The following is a 22013-nucleotide window of genomic DNA, read 5'->3' on the forward strand; positions in this document are numbered from 1 at the left end:
ATCACCTGACCTCAACCTAATTGAGAGGGTTTGCGATGAGTTGGACTGATGGAAAATCTTTCCAGGTGAAGGTTGAGAGAATGCCAAGCGTGTGCAAAGCTGTCATCAAGGCAAAGGGTGGCTACTTTGAAGAATCTCAAATATAAAATATATTTTAATTTGTTTAACACTTTTTTGGTTACTACATGATTTCATATGTGTTATTTCATAGTTTGGATATATTCACTATTATTCTACAATGTATAAAATAGTAAAAAATAAAGAAAAACCATTGAATGAGTAGGTGTGTCCAAACTTTTGACTGGTACTCTCTCTCTCTCTATATATATACAGTGGGGCAAAAAAGTATTTAGTCAGCCACCAATTGTGCAAGTTCTCCCACTTAAAAAGATGAGAGAGGACTGTAAATTTTCATCACAGGTACACTTCAACTATGACAGACAAAATTAGAAAAAAAATCCAGAAAATCACATTGTAGGATTTTTAATGAATTTATTTGTAAATTATGGTGGAAAATAAGTATTGTCCATGTGTGTGGAATGTCCATGAGTCCATTCCACGCTGCTCCTGGTTACCATGCTGCTTGGTCCTTTTTTGGTGGGTAGTTCTGTAACGGTCGTCATTGGTGGAAGAAGGAGAGGAACAAGGTACAGCGTGGTAATTGTCCATGTTAATTTTTATAAATAAACCGAACACTGCAATAACCAAAAAACAACAAAGAGAGAGAGAGTGAACAATACGAAACAGTTATGTAAGGTGAAGACACACAAAACAGAAAACAATCACCCACAACTCAAAATAGGAAAACAGGCTACCTAAGTATGGTTCTCAATCAGAGACAACGATTGCCAGCTGCCTCTGATTGGGAACCATACCAGGCCAAACACATAGAGATATAAAACATATAACACAAAACATAGAATGCCCACCCCAACTCACGCTCTGACAAAACTAAAATAGAGACATAAAAAAGGAACTACGGTCAGGATGTGACAAAAGGAGAATATCCTTTGTAGGTTTCTCTGATGTTTACCATAATAACACAACCCATCGACCCAGGTTCCTACAGTACCGTTGCTAACAATGTCAGATGGCTACTGGGAGTTGTTGTGGTGTTAGAAGTGTTATGTAAGAGCCTTAGAAGGGTATTTGTGATTTCTTCCCAATATGGGAGGTACATGTATGGGAGGAGGGGGCTTTTGTCCTCTTGTTATCGTATATTATGTCAGGTCTGTGTTTATGGTTTCTGCTGTTTACAGTAAAGTATTCAGTATTACCTCCCTTACAGATGTAGGATCTTAATTTGTCCGCCCTGTTGCAGGAAAACTTAATTTTAACAGGACATTTAAAACGTGGTGTGTATTTAAGGTTTAAAAAGACTTTTGAAGTATGTAACTTCCACTTTGAAATTTCAAACTTGATTTTCCCTTGTGAAAAATGTATTAACCCCTACAAAAATGGCCGTTAATTCTAATCCACATAATAATTCACATATCTTGTTACTGCTTGATTATTTTCCTGCTGTAGCAAACTGGCTAACATTAAGATCCTACATTTATATCTTACGTACAATTGAGTCAGTGCCTGTATTTGTGTGTGTGCCTGAGTGAGTGTGTGTGCGTGCTTGCACGAGCCTGTGTGTGTGGGAGAGAGAGAGACACCATGTAAAATATTCAGCTCTGATGTTTTCGGATGTTTGTTTGCTGTCACAACTCTTCTTTGTTTGTTGATGAAGGACTGGGGATGGGGGTGGCACCGGAGTTGTGTTTGGGTTCTGTTGAGCTGACCTTTTTAATTGTATTCATTTGTCATTACAGGGTGACATTGACGGCTTGATGAAACTGAGAAAAATGTCAATACTAAAATATCCTTTATTCGCTAGGTGGGAGGAATGCTGAAGCGCAAAGCTAATGCTGACGTTGCTTCCAGAGGCAGTTTGGAACTCAGTGAGTGTTGCAACCGACAACAGATCAGTTTTATGCGCTACACACTTCAGCACTCGGCGGGCCCTTTCTTGGAGCTTGTGTGACCTACCACTTCGTGGTTGAGCCGTTGTACCTCCTATAAGTTTCAGCTTCACAATAACAGCACTTACAGTTGACCGGGGCAGCTCTAGCAGGGAAGAAATCTGATAAACTGACTTGTTTGAAAGGTGGCATCCTATAATGCTACCATATTGAAAGTCACTGAGCTCTTCAGTAAAGCCATTCTACTGCCAATGTTGCCTATGGAGATTGCATGGCTGTGTGCTGAATTTTACACACCTGTCAGCAATGAGTGTGGCTGAAATAGCTAAATCCACTAATTTGAAGGGGTGTCCACATACTGATCTGTATATAGTGTAGCTAGCTAATGTTAGCTGCCATTTTTCGTTAGCTAGCTACCCAGGCTTGCCAACATTAGCTAGCTAATAAGCTAGTGAATGACATTGTTAACATTAGTGTGTTGCATGTTGGGTGACAGACTAATTAACTTTAGCTTTTAGGAGTTGCCTAAAAAGATGTGTTAATGGAATGTTACCTTTAGTAACTTGGCAAATTAATTGTAACTTTACCGGCATACAGATTGCATTATTGACAATAGTCCGTTGGCGCAACCTAGCGTTGTGTATTCGCCATGACATGCGTTTTTTTTTACATGTAGCTACAGAACCAGTCAAAAGTTTGGACACACCTACTCATTCAAGGGATTTTCTTAATTTACTATATTGTAGAATAATAGTGAAGACATCACAACTATGAAATAACACATATGGAATCATGTTGTAACCAAAATATTTGCACACTCCTGGCATTCTCTCAACCAGCTTCATGAGGAAATCTTTTCCAACAGTCTTGAAGGAGATCCCACATATGCTGAGCACTTGTTGGCTGCTTTTCCTTCACTCTGCAGTACAAATCATCCAATCCATAACAATCGGGTGAGGTCAGGTTATTGTGGAGGCCAGGTCATCTGATGCAGCACTCCATCATTCTCCTTCTTGGTCAAATAGCCCTTACACAGCCCTTACACAGCAATTCGGCCATTAACCTGTTACTCCTACCCCCTACTTTTTCGAACATTCTGTTAAAAATCGCGCAACATTTCAGCGCCCTGCTGCTCATGCCAGGAATATAGTATATTCATATGATTAGTATGTGTGGATAGAAAACACTCAGACGTTTATAAAACTGGTTAAATCACGGCTATGACTGTAACAGAACGTGCATTTCATCGAAAAGTGCAGGAAAATCTGATCACTGAAAATGGAAAAATATATCCATGCCCGACTTGAACCCATTGATAAAGGTGAACCACATTTAATGGGGCTGAGGTTGCAATACCTACAGCTTCCACACGATGTCTAGAGTCTTGTCATTTGCATACTATTTGTTTCTTGGTCAAACAGACGCAAGGCAGCGCAGTTCTTCCGGTCTCCGACCGGATATTTTGGTTGAGATTTACCCGGACATTATTTCCAGACGGACAGCTAAAGAATATACATCGCCTCGTGATCAATTTGGTCGCTTATTAACGTGTACTAATACCTAAAGTTGCATTACAAAAGTATTTCAAAGTGTTTTGTGAAAGTTTATTGTCTACTTTTTTAATTTAAAAAAATGACGTTACGTTATAAGACGCTATTTTATTCCGTTTATCACACAGTCTTCATAGATCGATATCTAGGCTATATATGGACCGATTTCATCGAAAAAAGACCCAATAGTGATTATTGGACATCTAGGAGTGCCAACAAAGAAGATGGTCAAAGGTAATGAATGTTTTGTATTTTATTTGTGCGGTTTGTGTAGCGACGACTATGCTAATTATTTTGTTTACGTCCCCTGCGGGTCTTTTGGGGTGTTACATGCTATCAGATAATAGCTTCTCATGCTTTCGCCGAAAAGCATTTTAAAAATCTGACTTGCTGCCAGGATTCACAACGAGTGTAGCTTTAATTCAATACCCTGCATGTGTATTTTAATGAACGTTTGAGTTTTAACTAGTACTATTAGCATTTAGCGTAGTGCATTTGCATTTCCAGATGTCTAGATGGGACGCCTGCGTGTCAGGTAGGAGCAAGAGGTTAAGGCCTGATTCACGCAGTCTTCTCTGAATAGTTGATGTTGAGATGTGTCTGTTACTTGAACTCCGTGAAGCATTTATTTGGGCTGCAATCTGAAGTGCATTAACTCTAATGATCGTATCCTCTGCAGCAGAGGTAATTCTGGGTTTTCCTTTCCTGTAGCGCTCCTCATGAGAGCCAGTTTCATCATAGCACTTGATGGTTTTTGCCACTGAACTTGAAGAAACTTTAACAGTTCTTGAGATTTTCCGGATTGACTGACCTTCATGTCTTAAAGTAATCATGGACTGTCATTTATCTTTGCTTATTTGAGCATTTCTTACCATAATATGGACTTGGTCTTTTACCAAATAGGGTTATCTTCTGTATACCCCCCCTACCTTGTCACATCACAACTTATTGGCTCAAATGCATTAAGAAGGAAAGACATTCCACAAATTCACTTTTAACATGGGACACCTGTTAATTCAAATGCATTTCAGGTGACTACTGTCACACCCTGATCTGTTTCATCTGTCTTGTGATTGTCTCCAACCCCCATCAAGTGTCTCCCATTACCTCATGTGTATTTACAGTGCCTTGCGAAAGTATTCGCCCCCCTTGAACTTTGCGACCTTTTGCCACATTTCAGGCTTCAAACATAAAGATATAAAACTGCATTTTTATGTGAAGAATCAACAACAAGTGGGACACAATCATGAAGTGGAACGACATTTATTGGATATTTCAAACTTTTTTAACAAATCAAAAACTGAAAAATTGGGCGTGCAAAATTATTCAGCCCCTTTACTTTCAGTGCAACAAACTCTCTCCAGAAGTTCAGTGAGGATCTCTGAATGATCCAATGTTGACCTAAATGACCAATGATGATAAATACAATCCACCTGTGTGTAATCAAGTCTCCGTATAAATGCACCTGCACTGTGATAGTCTCAGAGGTCCGTTAAAAGCGCAGAGCATCATGAAGAACAAGGAACACACCAGGCAGGTCCGAGATACTGTTGTGAAGAAGTTTAAAGCCGGATTTGGATACAAAAAGATTTCCCAAGCTTTAAACATCCCAAGGAGCACTGTGCAAGCGATAATATTGAAATGGAAGGAGTATCAGACCACTGCAAATCTACCAAGACCTGGCCGTCCCTCTAAACTTTCAGCTCATACAAGGAGAAGACTGATCAGAGATGCAGCCAAGAGGCCCATGATCACTCTGGATGAACTGCAGAGATCTACAGCTGAGGTAGGAGACTCTGTCCATAGGACAACAATCAGTCGTATATTGCACAAATCTGGCCTTTATGGAAGAGTGGCAAGAAGAAAGCCATTTCTTAAAGATATCCATAAAAAGTATCGTTTAAAGTTTGCCACAAGCCACCTGGGAGACACACCAAACATGTGGAAGAAGGTGCTCTGGTCAGATGAAACCAAAATTGAACTTTTTGGCAACAATGCAAAACGTTATGTTTGGCGTAAAAGCAACACAGCTCATCACCCTGAACACACCATCCCCACTGTCAAACATGGTGGTGGCAGCATCATGGTTTGGGCCTGCTTTTCTTCTGAGCTCGAGCTGTTTTGCAAGGAGGAATGGGAAAAAATGTCAGTCTCTCGATGTGCAAAACTGATAGAGACATACCCCAAGCGACTTGGCGCTACAAAGTATTAACTTAAGGGGGCTGAATAATTTTGCACGCCCAATTTTTCAGTTTTTGATTTGTTAAAAAAGTTTGAAATATCCAATAAATGTTCTTCCACTTCATGATTGTGTCCCACTTGTTGTTGATTCTTCACAAAAAAATACAGTTTTATATCTTTATGTTTGAAGCCTGAAATGTGGCAAAAGTTTGCAAAGTTCAAGGGGGCCGATTACTTTCGCAAGGCACTGTATCCCTGCATTTTCTGTTTGTCTGTTGCCAGTTCGTCTTGTCCCGTCAAGTCCTACCATCATGTTCCTGTGCTCTTGTTTTTGCTTTTTCTAATCTTCCCAGTTCTGACCTTTCTGCCTGTCCTGACCCTGATCCTGCCTGCCGTCCTGTACCTGTCTGATTCTGATTTGGATTACGACTCTTTGCCTGCCTTGACCTACCGATTGCCTGCCCCTTGTACTGTAATAATCTCGGAGACACGTACATCTGCCTCCTGTGTCTGCATCTGGGTCTTAGCCTGAGCCGCGATACTACCTCATGAAGCTAGTTTACATTTACATTTAAGTCAATGCCAAGAGTGTGCAAAGCTGTCATCAAGGCAAAGGGTGGCTACTTTGAAGAATCTCAAATATAAAATATATTTAGATTTGTTTAGCACTTCTTTGGTTACTACTTGATTCCATATGTGTTATTTCATAGTTTTGATATCTCCACTATTCTACAATGTAGAAAATATTTAAAATACGAAAAAGAACTTGAATGAGTAGGTGTGTCTCAACCTTTGACTGGTACTGTATATCTGAAAGATAAACTCAGCAAAAAAATAAATGTCCTCTCACTGTCAACTGTGTTTATTTTCAGCAAACTTAACTCCCCACAGTAACTCGCCAAAGCCTCCCCGATTTAGCCATCACTCATATCCAGATAGCAGATGTTCTGAAAGTGCTGCAAAATCTGGACCCCTACAAATCAAGCAGGGCTAGACAATCTGGACCCTCTCCTTCTAAAATGATCTGCCGAAATTGTTGCAATCCCTATTACTAGCCTGTTCAACATCTCTTCCCAAATATTGGGAAGCTGGTGCGGTCATCCCCCTTTCAAAGGGGGAGACACTCTAGACCCAAACTCAGGGTGTCAAATCGGAGGTCCTGTTGTCCGGACCTCTGGCAGTCTCTATGGGGGTGTAACAGGGTTCAATTCTCATGCCGACTATCTTCTCTGTATACATCAATGATGTCGCTCTTGCTGCTGGTGATTCCCTGATCCACCTCTACGCAGACGATACCATTCTGTATACTTCTGGCCTTTCGTTGGACACTGTGTTAACTAACCTCCAGACGAGCTTCAATGCCATACAACTCCCCTTCCGTGGCCTCCAACTGCTCTTCAATACAAGTAAAACGAAATGCATGCTCTTCAACCGATCACTGCCCGCCCGTCCAGCATCACTACTCTGGATGGCTCTGACTTAGAATATGTGGATAACTACAAATACCTAGGTGTCTGGTTAGACTGTAAACTCTCTTTCCAGACTCACATTAAGCATCTCCAATCCAAAATTAAAACTAGAATTGGTGTCCTATTTCGCACAAAGCATCTTTCTCTCATGCTGCCAAACATATCCTCGTAAGACTGACTATCCTACCGATCCTTGACTTTGACGATGTCATTTACAAAATAGCCTCTAACACTCTACTCAACAAATGCAGATGCAGTTTATCACAGTGCCATCCGTTTTGTCACCAGAGCCCCATATACTACCCACCACTGGGACCTGTACGCTCTCGTTGGCTGGCCCTTGCTTCACTCTCGTCGCCAAACCCACTGGCTCCAGGTCATCTACAAGTCTCTGCTAGATAAAGCCCCGCCTTACCTCAGCTCACTTGTCACCATAGTAACACCCACCCGTAGCATGCGCTCCAGCAGGTATATCTCACTGGTCACCCCCAAAGCCAATTCTTCCTTTGGCCACCTCTCCTTCCAGTTCTCTGCTGCTAATGACTGGAACAAACTGCAAGAATCACTGAAGCTGGAGACTCATATCTTCCTCACTAGCTTTAAGCACCAGCTGTCAGAGCAGCTCACAGATCACTGCACCTGTACATAGCCAATCTGTAAATAGCCCATCCAACTATTTCATCCCCATAGTGTATTTTTTTTTATCTTGCTCCTTTGGACCCCAGTATCTCTACTTGCACATTCATCTTCTGCACATTTACCATTCCAGTGTTTAATTGCTATATTGTAGTTACTTCGCCACCGTGGCCTTAACTCCCTTATCTTACCTCATTTGCACACACTGTATATAAACTTTTTTTCTCTTTTTTTTCTACTGTATTACTGACTGTATGTTTTGTTTATTTCATGTGTAACTTTGTGTTGTTGTATATGTCGAGCTGCTATGCTTTATCTTGGCCAGGTCACAGTGGAAATGAGAACTTGTTCTCAACTGGCCTACCTGGTTAAATAAAGGTGAAATATTTTTTTAAATAAAAATAAAAACCTGCAAGTTCCCGGACATTTCTCTGGGGATTGGCCCTATCCCTCACCCTCTGATCCAACAGTTCCCAGATGTGCTCAATGGGATTGAGATCTGGGCTCTTCACTGGCCGTGACAGAACACTGACATTCCTGTCTTGCAGGAAATCACGCACAGAATGAGCAGTATGGCTGGTGGCATTGTCATGCTGGAGGGTCATGTCAGGATGAGCCTGCAGGAAGGGTACCACATGAGCGAGGAGAATGTCTTCCCTTTAACACAGCGTTGAGATGGCCTGCATTGACAACAAGCTCAGTCCGATGATGCTGTGACACACCGCCCCAGACCACGACGGACCCTCCACCTCCAAATCGATCGTTTGTGCCCATAGGCGACATTGTTGCCGGTGATGTCTGGTGAAGACCTGCCTTACAACAGGCCTACAAGCCCTCAGTCCAGCCTCTCTCAGCTTATTGCAGACAGTCTGAGCACTGATGGAGGGATTGTGCGTTCCTGGTGTAACTCAGGTAACTGTTGTTGCCATCCTGTACCTGTCCCAAAGGTGGGATGTTAGGATGTACCGATCCTGTGCAGGTGTTGTTACACGTGGTCTGACACTGCGAGGACAATCAGCTGTCCGTCCCGTCTCCCTGTATCGCTGTTTTAGGCGTCTCACAGTACGGACATTTGCGGTCCTCGTGCCTCTTTGCAGCATGCCTAAGGTATGTTCACGCTGACGATCAGGGACCCTGGGCATCTTTCTTTTGGTGTTGTTCAGAGTCAGTAGAAAGACCTCTTTAGTTTCCTAAGTTTTCATAACTGTGACCTTAATTGCCTACCGTCTGTAAGCTGTTAGTGTCTTAACGACCGTTTCTCAGGTGCATGTGTCACAGAGCCTGGAGTGGTGGGTGCGGAGTCAAGTGCAGAGAGCAGAGGATAATGGGGAAACCGGACTTTATTATGGCCTTCAATATTAACTTCCCAAACAACAGGCGAATAATCAAAAAATATCCAACCCAACACAAGGCACAAACAGACAGGAACACTACACGCCACAACCTCGACTAACAGAAAACAAGCCCGCACAAAAACAGGCGGGCCTAACGGGCTTAAATAGTCCTGAATCAAAACAAAATAAGTGATGGGTGCAACCAATAAGATGTAACAAACAGAAAAGGAAAAGAGGATCTGTGGCAGCTAGTCGACAGGCGACGACGACCGCCGATCGCCGCCCGAACAGGCAGGGGAGCCATCTCCAGTGGGTGTCATGACAGCATGTTCATTAATTGTTCATGGGTCATTGAAAAAGCATGGGAAACAGTGTTTAAACCCTTTACAATGAAGATCGGTGAAGTTATTTGGATTTTTACGAATAAAAAAAAAAGTGATGTTTTATAAGAAAGTTCAGGAATTATTTTTTTTATTTTTCACATGTTTTTAAAGGAAACTGGAAGGGAGTGGATGGGCACAGGCTGTATGGTGGGTTATGGCTAAGGTGAAGTGGTAGGGAGTGAATGGGGACAGGCAGTAGGAAGGGTAAGAGCTTAGGGGGAGTGGATGGGTACAGGCTGCTGGAAGGGTTAGGGCTTAAGGGGAGTGGATGGGGACAGGATGTAGGAAGCGTTAGGGTGGAGGAGTGTTAGTCTATTGTCCAAACTTTTATAGGACATGGTGGTGTCTCCATCAAGGATTCTGTCTTTCAGCACTTCTGTTTGGAGGACTGAGAGGAGCACTGTTCTGTGAAGGGAGTAGTACACAGCGTTATACGAGATCTTCAGTTTCAATTTCTTGCATGTAATAGACTTCATTTCTCAGAAAAAGAATAGATTAACGAGTTTTAGAAGAAAGGTCTTTGTTTCTGGCCATTTTGAGCCTGTAATCGAACCGACAATTGCTGATGCTCCGCATACTCAAATAGTCTAAAGGCCAGTTTAATTGCTTCTTTAATCAGGACTACAGTTTTCAGCTGTGCTAACATAATAATAATAATATATGCCATTTAGCATAATTGCAGAAGGGTTTTCTAATGATCAATTAGCCTTTTAAAATGCTACATTTGGATTAGCTAACACAATGTGCCATTGGACACATCAGTGATGGGTGCTGATATAAGTCTATGTAGATATTCCATAAAAAAAATCTGACATTTCCAGCTACAATAGTCATTTACAACATTAACAATGTCCACACTGTATTTCTGATCAATTTGATGTTATTTTAATGAACAGAAAATGTGATTTTCTTTAAAAAACAAGAACATTTCTAAGTGACCCCAAACGGTAGTGTATATTGTTTTGCACAGATCTGAACTTTTTTCATCCATAATGTTGCTGTCATCATTTCCTATTCCCGAGAACAGCTTCTGGACATCAGAACAGCAATTACTAACCTCAATTTAGATGAGGATTTCTACTTCAATGAATCAGAGGCGAAGGACGTACAGCTTATTCCGTACCAGTCCCAAATCCCTGACACTCAGTGGAGGCGGCGTTATAGAGGCCAGCGTGCGGGATACCTGAAGAGACTATGTCGGGGAGTGGATAAACAGCCTCTACCCTCCGTTCTATTGGTGCACATGCAATCACTGGAGCATGAACTGCATGAGCTCTGTTTGAGACTATCCTATCAACTTGATCTGAAGAACTGTAATACCCTATGTTTCACTTAGTCGTGGCTGAACAAGGAAAATATAAATGTAGCTGTTTTTTTATACAAGCTCAGGTGTCTCTTGTGAACAACAGCTGGTGCGCAATCTCTACTATTAAGGAAGGCTCAATGTTTTGCTCGTGTGAGTCAGAATGCCTCATGAGAAATTGTAGACCACAATATTTACCACAAGTTTAAATCTATAATTTCCGTAGTTATCTATTTACCACCACAGACTGATGCTTTCGCTAAGACCGCACTCAACGAGGTGAATAGGGCCATAAGCAAGCAAAAAAAAAACGCACTCAGAGGCAGCACTCTTAGTGGCAGGTGACTTTAATGCAGGAAAACTTAAATCATTTTTACCTAATTTCTACCAGCATGTCACCTGTACAGCTCTATATCAACTTCTAGTGCTTACAAGCAAAAACTCAATACGGAAGTGGTCTGATGAAGAAGATGCTAAGCTATAGGACTGCTTCACTAAAACAGGCTGGAATATGTTCTGGGATTCATCCGATGGTATTGAGGAGTTTACCATATCAGACATTAATAAGTGCATCACCCCCACAGTGACCATAGATATCCCAACCGGAAGCCACGGACTACAGCCAACATCAGCACTGAGCTAAAGCCTAGAGCTGCCTCTTTCAAGGAGTGGAACACTACTCCGGACGCTTATAAGAAATCCCGCTATGCCCACCGAAGAACCATCAAACAGGTAAAGCTTCAATACAGGACTAAGATCAAATCGTCAGATGTGGCATTGCTTGCAAACTTATCACGGTTTACAAAAGAAAAGCCCAGCCGCGTGTTTCCCAGTGCCTCTCAGACGAGCTAAATGCCTTCTATGCTCGCTTCTAAGCAAGCAAAACTGAACCATGCATGAGCGCAGCAGCTGTTCCGGGCAATTGTGTGATCACGCTCTCCATAGCTGATGTAAATTAGACAGACGGTTTACCAGACATGTACTCAGCGCATGCACTGACCAGACATTTTCAACCTCTCCCTGACCAAGTCTGTAATACCTACATGTTTCAAGCAGACCACCATAGTCCCTGTGCCCAAGAATGCCAAGATAACCTGTCTAAAGGACGCACAGCACTCACATCTGTAGCCATGAAATGAGTTGAAGGCTGGTCATGGCTCACATCCACACTATCATCCCAGACACCCTGGACCCACAACAATTCACATGTAACACCCTGTACATATGACCTCAATCACCTCAACTACCTTGAACCCCAGAATATTGACTCGGTGTACCGGTACTCATTGCATATAGCCTCATTTTTAAAAATTGTTTTACATTTTCCTTTTTAAAATTTGTTATAGTTTTCACGTCCTATTACTCACTCACTTTCAAAAGCAGCATGCATGTTCCAGTGACGTTTTATCTTGGGGATGTCCTTGCCCTTGAAAGACATCCCCACAGAGTTGAATAGGTGATCCAACGTGGTCCTGCAGCAGCTCAGTTGGTAAAGCAAGGCACTCACAATGCCAGGTTTAGGGGTTTGTTTCCCCTGCCTTGGTATATTGAATAAAAGCAATTTGAGTCATATCTAGATTGTAAATGTTTTTAATACAAATATTAGTTTGATAGTCCCTTCATGTCTGATTTTTAAAACAAGTCTAAATACAGTATCTTCAAATACCAGTCATTGGTAGATCCCAGCTTCAAAAAGCTGTTCTCTCAGGAATGTGTCTCATTTAACTTGTAGAATTCCTTATACTAAGATGTAATAACTATGTAAGATAACTCAAGACAAATAAAACCAAGCTTAAAAAAAAGCCAAACAGTCTAAACTAGTCAGCACTTAATAAGTACAGTACCAGTCAAAAGTTTGGACACACATACTCATTCAAGGTTTTTCTTTATTTGGACTATTTTCTACATTATAGAATGATCGTGTAGTAACCAAGAAAGTTTTATACAAATCAAAATAAATGTTATATTTGAGATTCTTCAAAGTAGCCACCCTTTGCCTTGATGACAGCTTTGCACACTCTTGGCATTCTCTCAACCAGCTTCAACAGGACTGCTTTTCTAACAGTCTTAAAGGAGTTCCCACATATGCTGAGCACTTGTTGGTTGCTTTTCCTTCACAATGCGATCCAACTCATCCCAAACCATCTCAATTGGGTTGAGGTCAGGTGATTGTGGAGGCCATCTTCTTGGTCAAATAACCTTTACACAGCCTGGAGGTGTGTTGGGTCATTGTCCATTGAAAAACAAATGAAAAGCAAACCAGATGGGATGGCGTATTGCTGCAGAATGCTGTGGTAGCCATGCTGGTTAAGTGTGCCATGCTGGTTAAGTAAGCTACAGATGCGGAGATCATCCTTTCACCTATTCTGTGTCTCACAAACACATAGCGGTTGGAACCAAAAATCTGAATTTGGGACCAAAGGACAGATTTCCACCAGTCTAATGCCCATTGCTCATGTTTCTTGGTCCAAGCAAGTCTCTTCTTCTTATTGGTGTCCTTTAGTAGTGGTTTCTTTGCAGCAATTCGACCATGAAAACCTGATTCACAAAGTCTCCTCTGAACTGTTGAGATGTGTCTGTTACTTGAACTCTGTGAAGCATTTATTTGGGCTGCAATCTGAAGTGCAGTTAACTCTGATGAACTTATCCTCTGCAGCAGAGATAATGCTGGGTATTCCTTTCCTTTGGCGGTCCTCATGAGAGCCACTTTCATCATAGCACTTGATGGTTTTTGCCACTGCACTTGAAGAAACTTTAAAAGTTCTTGAAATTTTACGTATTGACTGAACTTCATGTCTTAAAGTAATGATGGACTGTCATTTATCTTTGCTTATTTGAGCTGTTCTTACCATAATATGGACATGGTATTTTACCAAATAGGGTTATCTTCTGTATACCCCCCCTACCTTGTCACACAACTGATTGGTTCAAACACATTAATAAGAAGGAAAGACATTCCACAAATTAACTTTTAACAAGGAACACCTGTTAATTGAAATGCACTCCACGTGACATTCCAGGTCCCTTCATGGTTGAGAGAATGCCAAGAGTGTGCAAAGCTGTCATAAAGACAATGGGTGGCTATTTTGAAGAATCTCAACTATATATTTTATTTATTTATTTAACACGTTTTTGTATACTACTTGATTCTATATGTGTTATTTCATATTTCAGTTTTGATGTCTTATTCTACAATGTATAAAATTGTACAAATAAAGACTAAAACCCTTGAATGAGTAGGTGTGTCAACACTTTTGACTGTACAGTAAATCCTACTTAAAATTAAATAATACAATTTTAAAGTATGAATGCAGGAAAATCAGGTTTGTTCAGATTTTTCTTTTTTTTTTACAGTGTTGAAACAAAAGGGCTATCCTATGGGCATAGCTGAAGAACCCTGTTGGAACCCTTTTCTTCTAAGAGTACAACCTATAACTGGCTTCTATTCCACATATTCTCTCCAAAAGCTCACATCTTGGTCATATTAGGTTGTTCTAAGTTATCAATCACTTCAAATTCCCCGTTGTCAATTCCATCAATGGTGTGGAGGTGGTGTCCCTTCATGTTGTGGAAGCAGTAGGCACAGTGTGCAGTAGCCACGGGTACCACCTTGGAGAAGTTGGAGAAGTTCACTCTGTACTTGCCCTCTTTGTTGCGGGAGATGATGGGCAGGAAGTTGTAACCCCACATGATTTCCTGAGGGATGAAGGAAGTCCTGACCTGGCAGGCTGAGTTGGTGGACTCGGTTGTGCCGTCCAGAAAGACCACCAGCTCAAACTCTTGCTTATGGAGTGTGTCCACTGCCATCTCAAAGAAAGGGCTAGTATTGTCAATCACATGGTAGAGTGTGAGAGGGCACACAAAAAAAAGGTTGTCCTTTCCAGCATCCACCACGAACTCAATGTTCACCTGGTCCATGATGATTGTCTCCCCGTCGGGTTTGATGGTTGTCCTCAACAGCTTGCCGTAGATCTGGCTCCCGATCATCAGGGTCTTGCGCAAGTTGGCCACTCTTATCATGAGGCAAAGGAAGTCCTTCTTAGGACAGATGACAGCCATCTCACTGAATGTGATGGTCTTGGCCCTTTTCTTAGGGATGGAGATCTTGGCCAGGATGACTCCACACATGAAGCAGTTGATGATGTTACCTATGAGGTACTGGATAATGATGAGGGTTACAGCACCAGAACAGAAAGGGGTGATGGCACGTCCACCGTAACCAATGCTGGTCTGTGTCTCCAGGGAGAAGAGGAATGCTGTAATGAGATTGTAGACGTTGTCCACACAGGGGATGTGGCCTTTCGAGGGGTTCTGCCACGTCAGGTCCCCGTTGTTCCGGGCGATCCAGAACCACAGCAGTCCAAATATGAACCAGCTCAGGGTGAAGGAGGCGATGAAGAAGAAGAGGACAAAGCGCCAGCGGAACTCTACGAAGGTCGTCCAGAAGTCCAAGAGGAAGGCAAAATGGTTGCCGTACTTCACGTTGCCGAATTCAATGTTGCAGCGCCCATATTTGGTCACCAGCCGGGTTCTGCAGATTCTTCGCTCCACCAGGTGGTCATGGATACGCTTCCGGATGCCAAACACCATTTTCTGGGACCTGTAGAGAGAAGAACAATTTGTTTGTGAAATAGTTTGTTTTACGACCTTTAATTCTTAAACACAAGGTAAAGTCCTGCTGACCTTAATTATAATCAAAATATCATTATATGAAACAACTTAGTAGCACAAACACATACCTGAGCCAGCCATTATTCTTGTTACTTAACTGTAAAGTGTTGCTCTAGTTACTAGCAGTTGCTATGCATCACTTGCACATTTTCATCTGCACTTAAATCCTGTAATCCTGGGTACATGCCATAGCTAAGACTCAGATGATTTTACCATCATCCATTAGCCTTTATTATGTTTAAATCAGTGAGTTTGAGTGTAAAATGTCATATTTTGTATTGACCCATAAACTAAATTAGTGTCAATGAGTTTGTTTAGTGTCTCTTGCACAAGGGTAGGCCTGGTTTAGGAGATTATTGGGACATAGCCACAGTTGTAAATGTGGTTGGTATTGGTATTTGGGCTGAGATATGCAGGTGTAGATCTGGTTTATATTAGTAGTGGGACTCAGTCAAAAGTGTAGACCTGGTTTGTAGGCGTACTGGGGTTGAGGTACAGGGGTAGTCCTGGTTGTACAGTTCATGAGTATTCAGGCTTTGGCACATTTAGAGATGGCTTAGTTAACTAATTGGGTTCAGGTGCAGACTTTGTAGTTATGTAAATTGGAGCTGAAGTACAGGTGTAGACCTAGTTTATATGAATATTGGGGATGAAATGCAGAAATACAGAGGTCACGTGACTAAGATATGCAAATAACAGGGTTGGAATGTGCAGCCAATAGCTGGATATGGTGTCTTGGTGTCTTGGGGAATAGAGGCCTACGGAAAGTGGGTAACAGGGCTGAGGTAGGCAAGTAACAGGGATGAGATGTACAGGCAAAGACAATGTCAGAGATACTGCATGGTTGATTTCTGCACAATGTGCATGCTGTAGTAAAGTGGAGCTGTTTTGTTCAAAGTAATTATGTCCTATGCCAATTGTCATGATGAACAGAGTTTGGAACCCCTTTTTTTTGAACTGCTACACCATGAAAAGTATTGATTTCGATACTCACATGGATGACAATATTAAAGGTCGATCTATGGGGGACAATAATATGTATTGTGAAAGCTGATTTGCATGTATATGAACTAACCTATTAAGATTGTAAAATGTGAAAAACTTCAATAAACTTTTTTTAAGCACAGGAACTGGGGTCTATAAGAAACAAGTGGGGAAATTAGGTCTAGGATGTGTGTGTATCAGAACTTGACTGTATCAATATTAGGGTATTGGTATGTGGGTGTTAGGGTTAGGGCATTGTGCAACAGGGCTGGAGTGCATGGGTAATTGGGTTTGGTGTGTGGGTAAGCAGGCTGAGGTATACTTCAGAAAGTATTCACACCCCTTGACTTTTTCTACATTTTGTTGTGTTAGAGAATGAATTGAAAACAAATTAAATTGAGATTTTGTGTCACTGGCTTACACACAATACCCCGTAGTGGAATTATGTTTTTCAAATGGTTTACAAATGAATTAAAAAGGAAAATCAGAAATGTCTTGAGCCACTAAGTATTCCACCCCTTTGTTATGGCAAGCCTAAATAAGTTCAGGAGTAATAATTTGCTTAACAAGTCAAATCAAATCCAATTGTATTGGTCACATACACATATTTGGAAAATGTTATTGGGTGAATTGGGTGTAGTGAAACGCTTGTAATTTTCAATTGCTCTAGGGGGTGCGAACCAAGGATCCAATTCGGGAATGTCGTATTCCTGATCATAATGCTGGTGAGTTACCATAGCTCTGATATCCAAAAGTTGTTTCTGGGCTGTATGTAATAACACAAAAAACGTTCTGGGCTAATAATATAAGAAATAACACACAAAAAAACAAAATACTGCAAAGTTGCTTAGGAGCTAGAAGCAGAGGTGCCATGTCTGTCGGCGCCATCTTTCACAAGTCACATAATAGGTTGCATAGATTCCCTCTGTGTGCAATAATATAGTGTCTAACAAGATTTTTGAATGACTACCATCTCTGTACCTCACACATATAATTGTTTGTAAGGTCCCTCAGTCGAGCAGTGAATTTTGAACACAGATTCAAAGACAACGTTCAGGGAGGTTTCGCAAAGAAAGGCACCTATTGGTAGATGGGTAAAATAAAAAACAGACATTGAATATCCCTTTGAGCATGGTGAATTTATTAACTACACATTGAATGGTGTATCAATACACCCAGTCACTACAAAGATACAGGCATTCTTCCTTACTCAGTTGCCAGAGAGGAAGGAAACCGCTCAGGGATTTCACCATGAGGCCAATGGTGACTTTACAACAGTTAGAGTTTACTGGCTGTGATAGGAGAAAACTGATAATGGATCAATAACATTGTAGTTACTCCACAATACTAACCTAATTGACAGAGTGAAAAGAAGGAAGCCTGTACAGAATACAAATATTCCAAAGCATGCATCCTGTCCATGCATCAAGGCACTAAAGTAATACTGCAAAAAATGTGGCAAAGAAATTATCTTTTTGTCCTGAATAAAAAGTGTTATTTTTGGGGCAAATCCAACACAACACATTACTGAGTACCACTCTCCATATTTTCAAGCATAGTGGTGGCTGCATAATGTTATTGTATGCTTATAATGGTTAAGAACGGGAGATTTTCTGGATAAAAAATAAACGGAATCAAGCTAAGCACAGGCAAAATCCTAGAGGAAAACCAGGTTCAGTCTGCTTTCCACCAGACACTGGGAGATTCATTCACCTTTCAGCAGGACAAAAAACGAAAATACAATGCCAAATATACACTGGAGTTGCTTACCGAGACGGCATTGAATGTTCTTGAGTGGCCTAGTTACAGTTTTGACTTAAATCGTCTTGAAAATCTATGGCAAGACTTGAAAATAGCTGTCTATCAATGATCAACAACCAATTTTGATGGAGCTTGAATTTTTTTTAAAGAATCGTGAGCAAATGTTGTACGATCCAGTTGTGCAAAGCTCTTTGAAACTTACCCAGAAGGACTCACAGCTGTAATCGCTGCCAAAGGTGATTCTAACATGTATTGACTCAGGGGTGTGAATACTTACGTAAATGAGATATTTCTGTATTTCATTTTCAATAAATTCATTTTCAATACATTTGGTTTTCACTTTGTTATTACGGGGTATTTTGTAGGTAGGTGAGAATATGTCATCCATTTTGAAATTAGGTTGTAACACAACAAAATGTGAAATAAGTTAAAGAGAAATGTAGGTACCTAATACCTGAAGAATATAGGAAGAATATAGGTAAATGTCTGTTAATTTTATTATAGGCAGTGCACTGGATATTCCCATCGGTCACAATTGTGACCAAGAGTAAAACACACTTTTTTACATACTTTTCAGTATAAAAAAACTATATGGATTACATGTCAGGGTTACTAATGGCATAATATTTGTCTGGGGAATATTTGGGAACAAATGGGATAAATTCTGTAATCCTGGACACAAGCCATAGATAAGACCCCAAGTCATTACAGAAGAAAATTATTTGTTGAAATATTTCGCTCCACTGGCCCAAATCAGTCAGATAACCATACCCTCCCTAAAACTAGCCTACTACAACCATATAACTGTCATGTTCTGACCTTAGTTCCTTTGTGATGTCTTTGTTTTAGTATGGTCAGGGCGGGAGTTGGGTGGGCAGTCTATGTTCTTTTTTCTATAATTTGGTATTTCTGTGTTTTGCCTGGTATGGTTCTCAATCAGAGAAAGCTGTCAATCGTTGTCCCTGATTGAGAACCATACTTTTAGGCAGCCTGTTTTCACCCTTGAGTTGTGGGTGATTATATTTTCCGTTCAGTGTTTTTTCAGCACCATACAGGACTGTTCGTTTGTAGTTTTATTGTTTTGTTTCAGTGTTCAATTATTTTATTCAAGAATATGGACACTTACCACGCTGCGCATTGGTCCTCCTCTTCTTCCACCTATGACGACCATTACAGAATCACCCACCACCAAAGGACCAAGCAGTGTGGTATGGAGCAGCACTATCTGGAGGAGGACAACATGGGACGAGATAGAAAGGTGGTCGTTCGACCCAGGGAGAGTGCCGGAGCCCGCCTGGCATTCTCTGGAACAGTGCGAGCCCCAAAAATGTATTGGGGGGACACGGGGAGTATGGCTAAGTCAGGTAGGAGACCCTTCACGTCGGAGCTGCCAGAGTCTCCCGCCGGTCCTGTGCTGCTGGAGTCTCCCGCCGGTCCGGTGCTGCTGGAGTCTCCCGCTGGTCCGGTGCTGCCGGAGTCTCCCGCTGGTCCGGTGCTGCCGGAGTCTCCCGCCGGTCCGGTGCTGCCGGAGTCTCCCGCCGGTCCGGTGCTGCCGGGAATCTCCCGTCCATATGGGACCCATTGCTAGGGTCTCCAGTCCGAGGTCGGCGGCGAGGATCGTCTCTCTAAAGACTCCACGGAGCTGGGTAAGGAAGCGGGCAAAGACTATGGTGGAGTGGGGTCCACGTCCCGCGCCAGGGCCGCCACTGCGGACAGACGCCCACCCAGACCCTCCCCTATAGTTTCAGGTTTTGCGGCCAGAGTCCGCACCATTGGGGGGGGGGGGGTACTACTTAGGCAGCCTGTTTTTCACCCTTGAGTTGTGGGTGATTACATTTTCTGTTCAGTGTTTTTTCAGCACCATACAGGACCGTTCGTTTGTCGTTTTATTGTTTTGTTTCAGTGTTGGTCCTCCTCTTCTTCCACCTACGACGACCGTTACAGAATCACTTCATATAAACTGGCACTCTCATATTAATCCCTGGTAGGTTATAGAAGAAGCGTTTGATGGATGGAAGTGTTTGATGGATGGTCTCTAGCAATATTAGTGGCATAGGAGCTTTCTGAATAAATCTGTCCTGTGTTGCTGCCAAACTATGCCAAATAGTTGGATGGTGGTGCGCTTGTTAGGAAGTGTTAAGTCAGTGCCGTAAACCGGTGAGATTGTTTCTATGCTCAAAGCTTTGAAATGTCCTATATTTCACAAACAGAAATTCGATAGTCACGCACTATTCTTTGTTGTGAAGCTTTTCGCATTGTATCTCGCAAAGCATTTCAAACCTATTCATTATCTCTTACACATTGTTACTGTAAGGTGATATAACAAATGCTTAGATCATCGTGAGGTTTACTTTGATACGATGCTTGGCTGATGCTTTTCGGTAATCTAATTTTGAAATTGAGTAATAATTTTATTAGTACTGTGCGGTTCAGTTGTAATTGTCAATAATATTGTAACTCATCAGCAATTAATGTTTTCCCCAGGAAAACGTTATAATAATTTATCGAAGGGGTGTTACACAGTGTACTGCAACAAATGCCAAGGTAATAGGGGCCATTTCCACTCTTGTAATCATTGGTTTGTGAATAATTGCAATGTTATGACTACACTTATTCACATTTTGATGTAAATTATTCACTTAATATTTACGTGGTATAATTTACGTCTACGGTGAGAGGTCAGAAAGTTCACTAATTATTTTCCCCTTTTGCGAGAGGGACCATGGTGACTGTAAATATACAAAGAAAACAATAACAATAATAAAAAACTATCCCTCTAAAGACCATTTCCTTTCAATGTTAATATCCTCAACAGTATAAAATACTACACTACTAGACCTGCTACACACCACCTGCATAAAAAGTTTGGAGTGGAGTCAGATTAGTCAAAAAACATACAATATGTTTACTGTCAGACATGCCACCATTCACTAACAGTGTTTTTGTGAACAGTGCTTCTTGGAAACAAGAACATTAGTATAATGGCAATTTAAAATATATGTACCACTTATGTTTAGAGAGAGTGTCCATAGTACAACAAGCGCACCATAGCCTCAAAGTGGGTACATATGAACATAATGTATATCATCACTACACTGTTATAACGGGAGAATACAAAGTTAAAGTTTTCACTCACTGGATGATAATGGTTCAACTAAGATGAGGTCCTCACTCAAACAGAACTTACCTGTCAGTGTGTAAACTGTGGAAATCCAAAGATGTATTACACCGTGGTTGCCCTCGGTCTCTGTCTCTCTCTCAGCCAGTCTCTGATGGTGTGTCCTCTGAACTAGTTAGTGTTCTGACACCTCTCGCAATGCTACACCTGTGTGCTTTTATACAGCCTTGTACTGGTGGGACTGGAATCACTTCAGGTGATGTTTACATGCACACAAACACAAAGTACCGGTACCACCCTCCAGCAGGGCTGTTGAGTGGGTATGTGTTTACCCCACACAGCGCTGGTAGCCAGGGCCAGCCTGGATACCCTCTGCTACACCACCACTGTCTTGGCACACACACACACACACACACACACACACACACACACACACACATATAAATATTAGACTATAAATCGTGCCTTCCTGTATTATACTGATGCTAAAGTGTTTACTCTACTGAGTCACTTTATATTCCTATTCTTATCTCTTATAAGTTTTTGCATTGTTGAGAAAGAACCTGCAAGTAAGCATTTTGTTGGACGGTGTATACCATGTGTAGGTCTAGAGGAAGCTGTGTGCCGCTGTTTACAATTCACACACACGCACACAC

The 22013-nt window shown here is 41.6% G+C and overlaps 3 protein-coding genes across 4 annotated transcripts in view; 1 reads left to right on the top strand and 2 right to left on the bottom strand.

The window, feature by feature from the left end:
* Positions 1-12261, bottom strand: part of LOC127909031 (uncharacterized) — a 30849-nt gene extending 18588 nt beyond the window's left edge. The window contains exon 1 of the mRNA XM_052468884.1: positions 12195-12261. Coding sequence (XP_052324844.1) covers positions 12195-12261 — 67 coding nt within the window. The remainder of the gene's footprint in view (positions 1-12194) is intronic.
* A 136-nt stretch (positions 12262-12397) lies between these two features.
* Positions 12398-21550, bottom strand: LOC118397571 (ATP-sensitive inward rectifier potassium channel 1-like). Of its 2 annotated transcripts, none has more exons than XM_035792477.2 (2): positions 21427-21550; positions 12398-15423 (listed from the first exon to the last, which is right to left on the bottom strand). In XM_035792477.2, the coding sequence occupies exon 2, from the start codon at positions 15411-15413 to the stop codon at positions 14292-14294; it is 1122 nt and encodes a 373-aa protein (XP_035648370.1). In that variant the 5' UTR covers positions 15414-15423; positions 21427-21550; the 3' UTR covers positions 12398-14291. The 2 variants fall into 2 exon arrangements, with proteins under 2 accessions (XP_035648370.1, XP_035648371.1); XM_035792478.2 differs by lacking the exon at positions 21427-21550 and adding an exon at positions 19366-19567.
* Positions 19591-22013, top strand: part of LOC127909032 (uncharacterized protein DDB_G0271670-like) — a gene marked incomplete at its 3' end in the record, with an annotated part of 109121 nt that continues 106698 nt past the window's right edge. Inside the window, exons 1-2 of the mRNA XM_052468885.1 lie at positions 19591-19677; positions 19828-19919. Coding sequence (XP_052324845.1) covers positions 19591-19677; positions 19828-19919 — 179 coding nt within the window. The remainder of the gene's footprint in view (positions 19678-19827; positions 19920-22013) is intronic.

The sequence above is a fragment of the Oncorhynchus keta genome, chromosome 18 (assembly GCF_023373465.1).
Source record: "Oncorhynchus keta strain PuntledgeMale-10-30-2019 chromosome 18, Oket_V2, whole genome shotgun sequence".
In the NCBI taxonomy this organism is placed as follows: Eukaryota; Metazoa; Chordata; class Actinopteri; order Salmoniformes; family Salmonidae; genus Oncorhynchus; species Oncorhynchus keta.

Excerpts from the sequence above, each read along its gene's own strand:
- LOC118397571 (XM_035792477.2), bottom strand. The coding sequence starts at position 15,413 with ATGGTGTTTGGCATCCGGAAGCGTATCCATGACCACCTGGTGGAGCGA.